Source organism: Magallana gigas, chromosome 2 (assembly GCF_963853765.1).
Source record: "Magallana gigas chromosome 2, xbMagGiga1.1, whole genome shotgun sequence".
Classification (NCBI taxonomy): domain Eukaryota; kingdom Metazoa; phylum Mollusca; class Bivalvia; order Ostreida; family Ostreidae; genus Magallana; species Magallana gigas.
This window is the reverse complement of record NC_088854.1, coordinates 42,110,789-42,126,187: the sequence shown is the minus strand read 5'-3', so window position 1 is coordinate 42,126,187 and position 15,399 is coordinate 42,110,789. Positions and strand designations below refer to the sequence as shown.

General features: G+C 34.9%; 3 protein-coding genes across 3 annotated transcripts in view; all 3 read right to left on the bottom strand.

Moving 5' to 3' along the window:
* LOC105326395 (ER degradation-enhancing alpha-mannosidase-like protein 3) overlaps nt 1-4,083 on the bottom strand; it is a 30,665-nt gene extending 26,582 nt beyond the window's left edge. The window contains exons 1-8 of the mRNA XM_034445153.2: nt 3,905-4,083; nt 3,578-3,623; nt 3,346-3,446; nt 2,248-2,287; nt 1,766-1,878; nt 1,193-1,346; nt 672-803; nt 44-149 (exon numbers count right to left, since the gene is read on the bottom strand). Of these exons, the coding sequence (XP_034301044.2) occupies nt 44-149; nt 672-803; nt 1,193-1,346; nt 1,766-1,878; nt 2,248-2,287; nt 3,346-3,446; nt 3,578-3,623; nt 3,905-4,011 (799 nt within the window). The 5' untranslated portion in view covers nt 4,012-4,083. The remainder of the gene's footprint in view (nt 1-43; nt 150-671; nt 804-1,192; nt 1,347-1,765; nt 1,879-2,247; nt 2,288-3,345; nt 3,447-3,577; nt 3,624-3,904) is intronic.
* A 3,053-nt stretch (nt 4,084-7,136) lies between these two features.
* Nucleotides 7,137-11,471, bottom strand: LOC105326396 (uncharacterized). The gene is made up of 8 exons (XM_066076703.1): nt 11,365-11,471; nt 10,440-10,544; nt 10,167-10,265; nt 9,579-10,040; nt 8,837-9,424; nt 8,527-8,718; nt 7,838-7,954; nt 7,137-7,637 (listed from the first exon to the last, which is right to left on the bottom strand). Exons 1-8 carry the CDS (start codon nt 11,407-11,409, stop codon nt 7,530-7,532), a joined length of 1,716 nt encoding a protein of 571 aa, XP_065932775.1. The 5' UTR covers nt 11,410-11,471; the 3' UTR covers nt 7,137-7,529.
* A 1,631-nt stretch (nt 11,472-13,102) lies between these two features.
* On the bottom strand, nt 13,103-15,317 carry LOC105326390 (transmembrane protein 26-like). Its single transcript, XM_011426400.4, has 3 exons — nt 14,704-15,317; nt 14,424-14,562; nt 13,103-13,928 (listed from the first exon to the last, which is right to left on the bottom strand). The coding sequence occupies exons 1-3, from the start codon at nt 15,210-15,212 to the stop codon at nt 13,341-13,343; spliced, it is 1,236 nt and encodes a 411-aa protein (XP_011424702.3). The 5' UTR covers nt 15,213-15,317; the 3' UTR covers nt 13,103-13,340.
* Between the last annotated feature and the right edge of the window lie 82 nt (nt 15,318-15,399).

Sequence of the window (15,399 nt, the reverse complement as noted above, 5' to 3'; positions counted from 1 at the left end):
AAATCTGGTAGAGAATGACCGTGGGTGAGGACAGAGCACCTACCCCTCCGTATCCAGTCCCCGTTATGAACATTGATGACCGTCCCCAGCAGGTCACTGGAGCTGTGTCGCTGCTGCCACAGATAGTCCATCACTTTGTGGGCTTTTTCCTAAAATCAAAGGGACAAAATCAAATGTTAATCTCAAAAAGAAATCTTTACAATGCATCTTGAATGAAAATGTTTACTGCTGGTAAATAAATGTAAACCTCAAAAAGAAAGGAAGGAATGAAAATATAGACAAAAAAATACACTTTGGCGGGGTCAGAGAGTTTGAACATTCAAGAGATAGCGTACAAGATGATAAAACTATATAAATCTTCCAGAGAAATTCTAGACAGACAAGGCAGGATGAAGGTGTAAAAAAAAAAAAGAGCATGAAACAAATACCTTTTAATTGCGTCAGGGAATTTGAATACTAGTATTTTGACTGAGTCAATTAAGAAATAAGAAGTACATTTGCAATTACAGTAGAATGCATGCAAATTTCAAGAACTCTAAGACAGATAGTAAGAGACAACAAAGAACAAAAGACATCCATCACCAAAGACATTCTTTCTTGAATTTTAACGCTGTTTGCTTAAAGAAAGTCTTAGCTGGGCCAGAACTTAACAGAATTTCTGAAACACCCACCTCAAATACATGTTCTCCTGTGAGTCTGCTTAGCGCAGCAAATTCTAAAATCATGGTGCCTGCACAGGCAGTACAAGTGTCCTTGCTTCGCTGTGATAAGTTATCTTTATCCATTCCGTATTTCAAATTAATCTGAAAAATCATCAAGCATTTAGGAAATAAAAATATGTACAGTAAAAGTTCTGCATGAACTTTATCAGATTCAAACATGCTTTGTCATTCTTATTTTAATTATGAGAGAAATGAGTTTATATTGAATTCATTTTGTACCGGTATATGTGAAAAATAGCATGGAAAACACATCTGCCTAATTAAATACATAATTTGCAGTCTAAATAGGTAGGACGTGACTTCAACAGATGGTTAATTATCACCCACACTCATTAAAGGAATGGGTTTTACCAAAGACTATCAAAAAACTATTGGTCAGGAGAATAATCTAGGCTAAATAATTTGTTATTTAAAACTGAACATTTCCTGGTATTCATAACTTGTTTCTGTAGACAGCTTATTGCACATACCCTGGGATAAGGAATACCGGTGGTTGTATTAAATGCTGGCAGAAGACGAAAACCCACATCTTTAGCCATCATCAATAGCTCTCCATTATACCATTCCATCGCTCGACGTTTTCTCTTAAAATATGTAGCCATTACATGGCCCCCTAGCAACCCTCTGAAACAAATTAAAAATAACACAAATTATTTCAAAGGAAGAGGAAACAAGACTTCAGAATTCTTAAAGCAATAAATTCTGTAGTACCGGTATTTATTTGGCAGTTTGCTTTCACCAAAAATTTGAGGGATCATGTATATATCTATTAAACAAACATGTACCACAGTAGATTACTTATTTAACGCAAGGAATTAACATTCGCATTAAGTTGTGGAAAGTAACCCAAAATCCTGCTTTTATTTTTCAGGCAGCATTGAACTACATGAAATTTTAACAAAAAACTGATGCACAATTTTATATTCTCGCGATTTGATAAAAAACAGTTAAATTGCAAAATTAAGTACTTGCATAAAATAAGGCATTTATAGGAATTATATGTTTGACAACTGCAACAATATACAAATACTGTAAAATCTTACCCCAGTACACGAATATTAGTTTCAAACACTGATACAATGATATCACTGTCAAACTTGGCATAATCTATAACCAACTGCACTGCTGATTCAAACTTTTCTACTTGGCCAAGTACCTGTCAATTACAAATTAGACACATACATTGTGATTCTAGTTACACAGGTACATGTATACATATATTTGAATATATACATGTACATGTACATGTACCAGTGTATACAGTATGTTTGCATATTAGCATATATTTGCATATTTTGCATCCTAGTTAAAAACTCAATAAAATTAAGTAATCCAATAAACATGATAAACTATAGATTTGAATTATTCTCATATTATTAGAATGAACTTAAAAATTGCATTTGAATTTTCTATTTCTTTAATATCAATTTTTTTTATCAAGTAAGAATCGATAAGGATTTGACAATATTAAAGTCATTTAAAGATTTTATGACTTGTATCTGCAATGAAAATAATTTCAACTTACAGCCAATGTATCCAAAGTGTCGATCAAAGTTAGAGTAAAGCTGAAACAAAAATAAAAGGAATATTTATGTACATACAAACCAGATGATTTTGAAATCCTATCATACAGTAATTGACTGGGTATGGGGGCAACATGTTATTTGTTGGACCTTCAAACATAAATGTTGCTCTTGGCCTTAAGCAATATTTGTGTCTGAATGTTCCAACAAATAACATGCTGCCAAAAATCTCAGTCTGAAAACAACTTTTTGTAATAACTTTTTTTACTACCAATTCTTGTATGATTTAAAGTAGTAACCAGCCATTCTTGTTGCATAGCCCTTCGACTATCTCTGTTCCATCTAGATAAGATAAATATTAATTAGCTGTGCCGTAGCAGTTGAACAATTTTTTATATCAGATTAGCAGACCAAGCAGTCAACATATAATTTGTTAGACCAAAGGAATAAACATTTGTTTTGTTGGACTGTTTATTGTTAAGAACTATATAGATAAATATTTTCAAGTATATGGGTATAACAAACAACAATATTGAGATTTGCAAAATCTTTCTGTAAACTTTTTCTGTGCTCAAGAAGTCATCTTGCTGAAAATGGTTGTCTGACTCATGCTTTATTCAATAACTCACTTCCATAGGGTTTTACTCATCAAAAATTCTTATAAATTGTTTTGTTATATTTAAGCAAAGGCAGAATATTATACATGCATGTATTCATGTAACATATCAATTCATTTCAAGGGAAAACAAATATTAAAAACACATTGTCCATTACATTTTTACCCCCCTAGGGTAAATATTTACTCTTTTCAATCACTTTAGCCAAGGGTAAGCAAATGAACATCATTATTTAGTTTTAAAAAATCCCAAACTTGGCAATTTTAATACCAACCAGTTTATTTATTATCCATCATACATGTATTAACTCTGTTAAGTATTTTCTTTAAAAAATTAATTTCAGTATACGATAACTTCTATAGAGAGATACTTTTTCTAATTTTTAATACCAAGTCCTCTTTTTAAAATGTGAATGAAGTCAACTAGAATCTTTGATAGGGGCTATTTACACAGAGAAAACACAGTTCCAATATCGTTGCTTACTTTCCTAAGCTGTCATCAACATCCCCTCTGCTTGGCTCTGTCCCACGATATCGCCCTTTACAACTTAATGGCATTAACTCATCAGCAGGAAAGGCATATTTCTAATTAGAAACAAATTGAACATCATCAAAAAAAATTAATGTTTGCCACATATATCAGTCATTGATGCTTTATATAAATATAAAGTTCAATTTTTTTTTACATCATAGATGGCACTTTAAAGAATACTTACCATATAAGATCCATATGCATGATTAAACATTTCTTCAACACTGTCTCTGTAAAGGAAAATAAAGAGGATGTATCATGTACAATAACTTGTAACAATATTACATGAATGTATATACATCCAATTTATTCATAGATTTTTTAAAGACTGGTGTACAATCCCATCAGTACGATTAAGTCTATCTGATAATTAAGATTTGAGATAAATTTTTCTTGGCAATATAATTATTCGCATAATTTCTTTGATTGCCTTTTAAAGTTGCTTAATATCCTGTATAAAAATGTAAACAATCTCATTCCCAGAAGAAATGACGTAATGTGAAAATCTTACCTCATTTCTCTTTTCTGTGAGTCTGACATGCTATGGGCGACAGAGTCTTCATAAATAAGTATAACAAACGTTAATCCAACGAGCTTTACCGTCCATTTATAAGTCATTTTACTCCCAGTTACAATTTTCTCTGTCGTGTTGTCATTACTGCATGGTCTGACTACCCGAATGAACCCCAAATTATTTTCTACCTACCAATCAGTGATGGACCTAATGTAATCATTCGTTTTATGAAACATACAAAAATATAATGCTCGGTGATAGCATTAAAATGAATAGACTATTTTAAGATCTATTTTAAATAATATTTTAATGATAATAACAAAGTGGGAATTTCGAGCCCGATGTTTAAAAGAATGAATAGGCTAATCACCGGATTTTCATAGTAAACCCCCAGGGTCATTCTTGAGTAGGCTCAAAAGATCCTCCTGCATAAAATGTTGCGATGGTAGTGATTTACCAAAAGGCTTGAGTGAGCTGCAAGTGAATGAAATATTTAAAGAAAAACTTGTGGGTTTAAGTGTCTAGATGGGACAAGAGGCACTGGACGGACGGAAGGAGTAATATCGGACGGACGGACGGACGGACGGAAGGAGTGAGACAGATCACTATATATGGCGCCTGCAGAACGAGGCCCTAATGAATTTTAAGTGCCAGTACTTACTTTGTACATGTATGTTAACTTTCCGATCTTTTTGGCCATTCCGGCCACAGTATCCTCAGTTATGGTGCACAAATAATCGCCACCGTCCTCCTCTATTAAATATCGAATCACCAACATGTACGTGACTCTCCGTCCATTTGTACGACTTGTACTGCATATCATATCAACGCTGTCCGGAATCCTCAAGAATAACCTGTAAAGAGAATTTGATTTAATGAGAACATTAGTGAGAACATTAGCGTTGCATTTGTTCATTAACAATTAATATGTAAACGGTGTGACCGTTAGACCGAGCGCAGATTTAACACAGTGCAGTTTGATTTTTGTAGAATAAAATTGATGTGAAACGCACACAGTAGGATCCGCCTGTTTGCCTATTCAAATCATTAGCCGAAGTTTAACTAAACGTCGCGTGCTCAGTCTACATTATGACGTCATATTTTAGACGTAAAACGTTCAAGTTTTGTCTTCGGAAATAGCCGAAGAGAGTTGCGTTATTCCGAACTTTTATTTTATTTCTTCTTTCATTGTTCATCAATTTAATTCATATGAATGCCGCTGTAATAAAATTAAATACTTTATTCGGTATCTAAAAGATCAGTTAATTGACCTTAATATTTTATTTTCCATCTGATAATTTGATAAGACAAACATAGAACAAGTCGTTTTTCTTGATTAAAGCACAATTGAAAATTAACTGGTTTCCCTTTTAATTTCTTTTAATTCGAATTACCTTCTATTGAAACACTGGAACTTATTTAATCGAGTTTAGGGGCAACAAACATCGATAAGTACCGATCAATCAATGATCGAACTAACTTTTTAAAAACAAAATGGCTGCCAAGATGGCGGCGCCCAGGGCTGGAAGAAATTTTTTTTGGCCTTAGTACCCCTGATTCAACTTTCACTTTTCACTGATTTTCATATATATACGTGTTACCATTAATCCTCGCTTCGCTAGGCGGGCTTCGCCCGCCTCTCGCTGCGCTCGGTATTAATTTACAGAGTTACATTATTTTGCGAACGGCCTTACATGCAAGACATTGATTATAATATGTAAACGGTGTGACCGTTAGACCGAGCGCAGATTTAACACAGTGTAGTTTGATTTTTGTATAATAAAATCTATTTAAAACGCACACAGTAGGATCCGCACATTGACTACTCAAAGCATTAGCCAAAGTTTAACGAAACGTCGCGTGCTCAGTCTACATTATGACGTCATGTTTCAAACGTAATACACGTTTTATCTTCGGAAATAGCCGAAGAGAGTTACGTTATTCCGAACATTTTTTTATTTCTTCTTTCATTGTTTATCAATTTAATTCATATAAATGCCGCGGTGATAAAATTGAATACTTTATTCAGTATCTAAAAGATCAGTTCCTTGATATTAATGTTTTTATTTTCCATCTGATAATTTGATAAGGCATACATAGAACTAGTCGTGTTTCTTGACTGAAGCACTATTGAAACTTATTCGGTGTCCTCTTTTATTTCTTTTGATTCAAATTACCTTTTATTTAAATATTGGAACATTTTAATCGAGTTTAGGGGCAACAAACATCGATAAGTACCGGTCAAACAATGATCGAATTAACTTTTTAGAAACAAAATGACTGCCAATATGGCGGCGCCCATGGCTGGAAGAAAATGTTATGGGCCTTAGTACCCCTGATTCAACTTTCACTTTTCACTGATTTTCTTATATATACGTGTTACCATAAATCCTCGCTTCGCGAGGCGGGCTTCGCCCGCCTCTCGCTGCGCTCGGTATTAAAAAGAAAACAAAAGCTTTCTAAAAAGAGCCAAAGTTGGTTATTATTCAAGATCTACATAAACACATTATTTAATCAATTTTATCGCAATATTTCATTTATTATAGTAAAAAAAATATATGAAAACTTGTCATTTGTTCCGCATTGGTTAAGATCCAGGGCGGAAGAATAAAGAAGTAAATTTCAAAGAACTACAAATAGAATAGAGATTCCCATTTTACTTTAGACTTATCTTTGTTGGATTGCAAAAAATCGATCTGTGGATCCGAAACAAACACAATAATCAAAGATCATAACTTATAAAGAAGAAATTTAATTGATGCCTAAGCTACATGTATAATGAGATTCTGTGGTTAAAGCGATGCAACGCTTTAGTTGAAACAAATTAAACAGACTTGATATGCTATAAAAATAAATTAATCCATTAGTGACTGTGTTACATTCTGATTCAAAACCACTATAAGAGTGAGCTGAAAAATCCAAAGATAGATGGCCTTAGGGCCACCAGCATGCAGAAATATCAGCTCAAATCTCATTCTTAAATCTTGCTGACCAAGGTGAGATTGATATCAAAACAGAGCATATCCGTTATTGTTACTCTTCTTTTCACACTTCTTTAATTGTTGTAAAATGCTAAAATTTTGAGGTACCAGCTACTTATTGGGTTTATAAAAATCAGATCTCTCCTATTTCATTCTATATGTATATTTGCATGTATATAATATCGAGGAACATTGTAAATAATAATAATAAAACAATTATAGAGTTTTGATGGGTTTATTTGTCTTAATATTACATGTAATAACAAAACAGATAATTGAACCCGGACACACAGTGTCCGATGTAATGATGAAAACGCTGTCACAGACAACATGTAAAGTCTATCACCGTCACAGACGATATCACAGGTTGGTTAATTAAACAGATAAAAATTCCAAAAAATATCAAGTTCACCGGTTTCTTCATTAGGACACACAGTGTCCAATGTACTGTTGAAAACGTTGTCGCAGACAACATGTAAAGTTTATCACCCTCACAGACGATATCACAGATATCGCATAATGTCACAGACCCAGGGCATTAAAAAGTCATGAAAGAGAGTAATTTAAAACGTCATGAAAGACACAGTAGTCGATTCATCTTGTTCCATCACAGAAAGGCAGATCATTAGACAGACCGGAAGTTAGGAAAACCTCGGATCTTCCGGGACTGTCTGATTCCAACAACTAAATGGTGACATCCCACCAAACAGGTCCAGAGAGACAGCGGGTCCGGATTCAGTCTGTGGAACCTACAGGAATAAGAACAACGATTTTTTAAGGCTAAAAAAGTAATTTTTAAAGGTGTTTGATATAAGACTTGATTTTTTTTTGTATCAGGCGTATAAAAAGCACCCTCTTGTATCATTTTCAGTGGGAAAAAATATAAATTTTAAATTGAAAATGTTTTCTTCAAAACAAAACTGTAAATATTATAATAATTTTTGGTTACCTTGTTGTCTGAATGAATTAACAAGTTGGGGCTGACACTGTTTGTGTGTTCTAGAGGCTGGATACCAGGTTTGAGATGTTGACGCCTGTTCTGTATAGCTTTCTGACGAGCAAGCATCTACAATTGATATAGACGGTAATTAAAACGTTTTGTTGTATAAAGGACTATGTGCGGTATGGTCAAATATCTGCCCCCGATGTATAGAGGATGGCTGTGTATCTATGACGTCACCTAAATGGCCCAAATCCCGCAAATTTGCAAACAAATGAAAATATTCTCATTTTTGCTCTATATTTTGCATTCGGAAGTATAGAGCGCAGGTCTGCTCAAGTGCGATTTTAACATATGTTTTTCTTCAGATAGTTATACACATTATACTAAAATATGGTACTTGAGCAAGCCTGCGCTCGATGTTTCCCAGTCGAAAAACCATCGGAAAACACCAATATTTTGCTACAAAACATCAATTTATCAAAATAATGCAATATTCATGACGTCATTTCTACATAATGACGTCACAATGGTGATAACCTTTTACACCTTTATTTCCAATATGATTTTAACTATCTTTCACCTTATTTTAAAGCTCTTTCTAAAACTTTGATTTTGGGGGGCAAAAATTGCATAAAACCGCACTTAGTCCTTTGAATTGGAAAGAGCTACATTTAAAGAATTTTGATACTACACACCTCATCATACGACTCTTTCCTTGCATGCTGCGTCTGGCATTTGATGTTAGCCTGGTAACGCTCTGCGTCATATGATAGTTGACGCATGCATGGACGCCCGTCAGTGCTGTAGCGTCTGTACGCTGCGTCACGTCTTGCCTCTTGGTTCTCAGACTGACGACTCTCCGTCACGTACTGTTCAGTGACTGTTGACTGTAAAATGAAATTAAAAATCGTTACATCTACATTAATATACATTTAGTTAATTTATTTAAAGATAGGAACAAACATGCAAGCATCCAGACTAATCTATAAAGTGTTTCTTTCTTACCCAGACACACAACTTTTTCTTGGGTCTCTCCGATTCAGCCGTACTAGACACTGGTTCCTTTCTCTTTGCATCGTTTGGTACTGTCAGAGCAGACGAGAATGGGTGAGCCGTAGGATGCGAGGTAGACAAATCATGGCGTGGGTCACTCACACTTCCTCCCTTCTTGAGGCGTTGTCCTCTTGATCGTCTTCCAAACAGAAGACGTGGATCACCAACATGACTTCCCTCCAGACGGACAGCCGGCTTGACGTCCTGATCTGAGATGGCGATCCTTATCAGTTTCCAAGGAAGTAATGTGTCCGTTATCCTAGAGCCTGCAGCTTTTGTATCAGTCTGCTTATAATTAGTTGTCGCTATGGTATCAGCCTGCTTACAGCTTACAGCCACTGTTTCATCGGTTTGTTCCGACTGGCTAGTTTCCATTGTCACAATCTGCTCAAAATCTCTGACGGGTGACATAGCTCTTGGTGATGAGGGGGGACTGTCCAAATAACTGGTCAGTCCCAGGTCCTCTAGAGTCGGTGTCGGGTGATACATGATTGTAAGGTAGTCAGGAGGGGCATACTTGTCGATTGGCTTGACCTGAGGCTGCATAAACAAAATAGTTAAGAATATTTTTTTTCTGTTTTAAACTGAATAAAAATATTCTCTTGGATATTAACGAAATTAACAACATCAAACAATTTTCACTGATATGTAAGAAAAAATAGGACATTAAATATCAGATGATTACGGCCTTTACCTGTTTCCTGACTGGTCTGTCAAATCTTGGTTCTGAACCATCATGAATTTGAAGTGGATCTTTACGTGACCAACAAGGGGCGCCATCATTGACTGTAAAGTCAGTCTTGGTTTGTGCACGGTGTGCTTGGCTCTCACTGGAATGAGTAGACTGGTGCCCATGGAGGTAAGACTGATGTCCATGAGACTGGCTTTGTTGCTGCCCATGATTTAACGGGTACCCGTGAGCACGAATTGACTGGTGCGCATTAGTATGTTTTGACTGCTTCCATTGTCCATAATTTGAATGGCGAGGATGGTGCGAGTCATATCCATGACGGTGGGTAGATGGGTAGCCACCAACAGGACGACAAGTGTGTATATTCTTTGACAGACTAGTCACTACTGACTCGGGCCCTGCATTCTGACTTGTGTATAAAGACCTTGCAGAGTTTGTCTGATTGTCTCTCTGTAGAGACTGGATCTGGAACAAATTTTACACATTGTTTACTGTAGATAAAAAACAAATCTTATGCATTTGTAAATATAATTTTCTTTAGATTCATTTAATATAAATACGAGAAGTCAGTCTATTTCTATTTTAACTTACCAACGGTAGCACCCCATTGGCATGTCTTAGGGCGGGGTTTGATGTTTGAGAAGCTGTAAGCAAAGACTGCTTGACTAGATTTCCCCTGCTCAGTGTAGTCTGTAAAATAAAATTTTAATCTTAGGATATTGTGAATTTATAAAGTTGCTTGATTAAATTATCCAAAGGAAATGAGTACATAGTTATATGTAGAATATAAATCACAGACACTTACACATTGGAATACTAGAACACAGTGAATTACACAGTGCTTTATAAAACAAAATCTGAGACCTGCTGAGACAGGCCGGAAGTGGAGGACGGGGTCAGTATGTCCAGTCCCAGCCTCTTATAGAAACTGGAGGCGTCTTCTCCGCCAGAAGCGGATTCGAATCTCCTCTGTAATAGATAATGGATTCATGATTAACAAAATCGGATAATGTGGTATTTGTTAATATGCGATAATGTATCAGTAAGATTTTCCATTGAAATGTTTCTTATTTTCATAGAGCCTGCACTTGTTTATTTGTAATAAAAGCGTAGTTTCTAATTAAAGTGTAGTATTTTTATATCAGTTAGTGTTAATGTAGAACCAGGCTAAATTTTTGTTACAGACGCACGCGCGTTTGTGAGGAAATAAGTTTGGCGAGTGTGAGTTTGGATGGAGGAGGTAGCGCAGTTTGACTTGGAATGTGATTTGACTGAAAGGATAATCCGTACATTTAAGTACGAGAAAAAAAAAATAAACAGCGGGAAGGGGGTTTGTTGTGTTGTTGGTGGTTATGTTGTACTGTTGTTGTTTTTATCATGGAAGTATTGTAAAGAAATTAAATTGGTACAAAATGTTACTCATGAATTGGTTTTCATTTTTATTCAACATTTATATTAATAATAAAAAAATAAATTACACTCTGGCCCATTGATTTATAATTTGTTTTCTGTTGCTATGGAATACAGTTTTTCCATTGTAAATTGTAAAGCAATAGAATTAAATATTTTTAACAAATATATTTTATATTAAACAATTCAGCCAAAAGAATTAAACAGTTAAGCCTACATGTATAGCGTTGAATTTTGAAACCTGACCGATAAATCTTAAACGTCCGAAAATCATGGCGGCTGCAGTTTTGTCCGATGGCGGTCGGTTAATCAAATTATCTAAATTGCACGTGATCTCTATGCAACCCGCGAGAGAAAAGATCTCAAAAACCATCTTTACCCTTTTATTCATGTTTTCGACCATTTTCTCTTTTGCTCCGATCATTTCTTTCTCTCAAATTCGCAATTTATATCTCTCGGCGTTCAGACACGTCTGTTCGCTTTGACCAATTCGTAAAGAATGAGCCTTAACCACAAACAAAACGTAGCTATATAGGTATGACGTTGTCGTTGGCAACGTCACTAACGGTTTTACGCTCGTCTTTTTCCGTAGCTTTGACTGTGGTTTCGGAAATAGCCGAGTAGTTACGTCTGCGGTATATGGTATCAAATTGAAACCAAATCATGAAATGCATTTTTTCAAACCAAGCTATACGTGTATTTGAAATCAAGAATTAAAGGCTAAAAGGTGACATAAAATGCGGTTTCTTTGTTTTTGGATAATATAATATTTAACGCTATTCTCTAAAATGAAGGTTGACTAATATAATGAAACTAAAACTGAAATAATGGAAACTTATTCCTGAATACGTCGTCTTGTTATACAAATGCAGAAAGATATCATTGTATTTATTGAATAGAAAATGGAGTTAACGTAGCGTTAACTCCATAGCGACCTTGTGATTTTTTTTTACAAAAACAAATTGTCGTGAGTAACGTTAAACTGATCTTTAGCTTGTGATTGTGTTATATTAAAGTATGCTAACCTTATAATCCTAACGTTATACTATAGAATGAACAAATGGGCGACAAAGAACACTTTTAAAATCCCCGTTTACACAAGTTCTGAAACAGGAAGTTGTCTTCTGCTATGAAAAGGGAGGTCACTCTGTTTTTATACAAAAATAAAAGTTAGAGTTACCTTTCTTTACGCCGGAGCCCACTTTAGTTTGAAATCGTTGTCCGTGTTTTGCACATCCTTTGCAAAATAAGTGTAGGTCTAAACGTATCTTTTATGAAATTGTTTCGATGCCATTTATTAAATTGTCAACGATAAACAGAATACTGCAGTACAGATAAAAATCTTTACATATTTAAAGCAAATATTATTTTTTAGAGTTCCGTTTTTGTTAGGTGAGCTTTTATGACGTTGTGAAAAAAGAAAACATTGTAGCAGTACGTTTAAGAAATTACGTAAAAGAAAAAATAAAAGGCGTTTGCCTAGGAAATTTTACACACATATACATGTAATTATGCTATCATCAGTGTTATATTTTTTTAAGTTTTTTAATGTATTTATTGTACCAATCTTCATTTCGTTATACTCCGCATTATAAAGCGAAATTTGCCACATTTGTATATTTTGAGATGACCTCAATTAAAATCCAGAAGGTGAAATTTGGTATTTTTTTTTTTACATATAAAGTAAAAAATTAAATGACATTACTAATCACATATTACATTTTTAAGAAAATTTGAAAAAAAAATTGAACTGTAAATACACTGCAGTATATTTAAATCTGCTTCGTATTGCGGAAAACGGCAATTTCCTTTATATTCCAATAGTAAATGTTTCTGAATGTTGAAATGATCTCTAAAAAGAACCACATTGTAGGGTTTTTTCCTTCATAAATTCATAAATATGCCAGAGTTTATTACATATTGTTATAAGATAAAGAGTTTTCCTATTGTAGTTTTTTTGCAACCCCCACCCCCTAAATCGGCCTCCTTGAGTACATATCCACTACATGTAAAAACAAAGCAATACGGAATATTTTGATGTTGTGTTCGGTATTTGAGAGACAGGCAGGATATACATGTAAACTGACGCATGCATTAAGTATAAGAAAACAAAACACTATAAAGTATACTTTTATTAAATTATTTTGAAAAACTACAGCATGTAATACAACCACATCAGGCACTATGCAAAACAAAAATAAGATCAATGTATGAATTAAATTCAATCAATATTCTATAGATAAGACATGGTGGATATATTGAATCATGCATTTTTAGCTCTAAATCTATTTCTAAAAGGTTTGAAGCAATACTAAGTAATGTAATAAATACACCTCTGTAGATTCTAAAAAAAAATTAAAAATCTAGATTTTGTTGCTTTTTCGTTGCATCTTTTCGTTCAGATTTGATTTTAACCACAACGATAATCAGCCGATATGACAATAAAACCAACATCAAAGCATTTTTACAAGTGAAAAACAGAATTCCGTAATTCAATACTTCGTATGCAACAATAGCATATAAACGAAGAGCAAAATATGGCAGGTCCATGAATATTATAGACAATAAGAGACCCCACAATTCGGTTCCGAAGTGTTTATGCGGACCCTCCGTTTCGGCAGTCATTGTTCCCATTCGGAACCTCTTAGGACCCTTGGCGACTGCAATGACGAAGATGAACTGCAGTAAACTGAGGCTCCAGATAATGAGAGTGGCGTACTTCAGTCCCGTGTTGTTGTAAAAAACGACATCTTCGAACACGACAAAGAACTCCATGACGTCAGATCCCGCGCCAATGAAAATGAACAGAGTCTGCGAGAGTTCGTCATGTGTTAGGTGACCACGTGGTAGTAACATTCGTCCAATCACAAGAACGAACAGAAGGAGTTGTTGTAGAACGGACGCCCATGTGTCAGCATCAAGTGATATAGGGATTAATTTTACCTGCAATATTTGTAACATATATAGAAAAATACTAAATAGTCTTCAACAGCTTATGGCAATGACAATGATTAAGGTGGCTCACTAAACCTTGAAATTTTTTCACAAGTGAGTAGAAAGTTAATTGATTATGTTAGATAGAATAATAGATAAGTATATATACATAAGTCAAATAGGCGAAAGAATGTGCAATTTTGGATAAAAAAAAAATATTTTCAAAAATTTAAATAAGTAAACAAGGACAAGCTCCCCAAGCGGATTCTAACTCATGATCTGCGTTTCACAATCACGATACTTTAGCCAGTGACGATATACAACAAAAACGATTAAAACAAACAGTTTGACAAAACATTTATCTGTAGTGGGGTACCTTAAACTAAACTAAACTAAACTAAACTAAAGGGACACATAAAGACCAATGTCAGAATATATACCATTCTCGTTTAAATTTCTGTTTTTATCTTCTTTAATACTATACTTTATTTACGAAGTACCTACCCCGTAGAAAGCTGAAAGTTCTTCTGCTGTCGAATTAGACGTCATATTGACGTTAAACTTCCTTTCCAGGACGTCAAGCTGGAGAATCCATATAGCAGGCACGGTCCCCAGTAAGTACAACAAAAAACACGGACAAATCCTGGAATTTAACAACACTGCTATGTAAACGTCTTAGAAATTCCGGTATGTAAATATTTCATATTCAAGGGCATGCTTTGAGAGAGAGAGATGGAGAGAGAAGAGAGAGAGAGAGGGGGGTGGGGGCATGTGCAAAACGTACCATTTTGGATCCCGCCCTTTTCGAAAGAAACACGTATAGAAAGCCTCGACCCCAAGGAGAATGTTACTGATGGCAAACAACCAATAGATGTCGTCCTTTTGAACGTCTGCTGCTCTCCAGACACACAGACAGCTGTGAATGAACAGGAACACGCGAACCAACAAAGCCTGGACGATGTCTCGGAAAAGGTTCGCTTTTTCTTGGATGTTTTCAGTGAGGGTGTTCAATGACCCCGTAGAGTTATAATTGTTGTTTAGTGGCTTGTTTTCCGTTTGTATCCTTTTCCGAACCTTTTCCGTATCCGTAGACTTTTCTAGGATGTCTGTTTCGAAAACATTTCCTAGAGACGGTGCAACTTCTATTGATACTTGCATCTCCTTGAGCGATCGCTCTTTTTCGGTTTCATTTCTACAAAATGTCGAATTGTTCCCATTTGAAATGTCTATCTTGGTTTTGAATTTGATGTCTTCTCCGAGCCTGTGTTCCGTCGATGTATTTTCTTTGTCCATCTCACCAAAAGTTATAGAAATGGAAATGATACTATAAGTCTTTTATGAAGCAGGTTATAAATTTTTATGTATATTCCACGCAGGTTCTGGACTTTTTCGCAGTTGGTTTTAATAATTATCTCCAACAAAGTTTATCGGGTGAACTTGAAAAAAAACATCGCTTTCTTCAGACTCTTGTTGACGGACG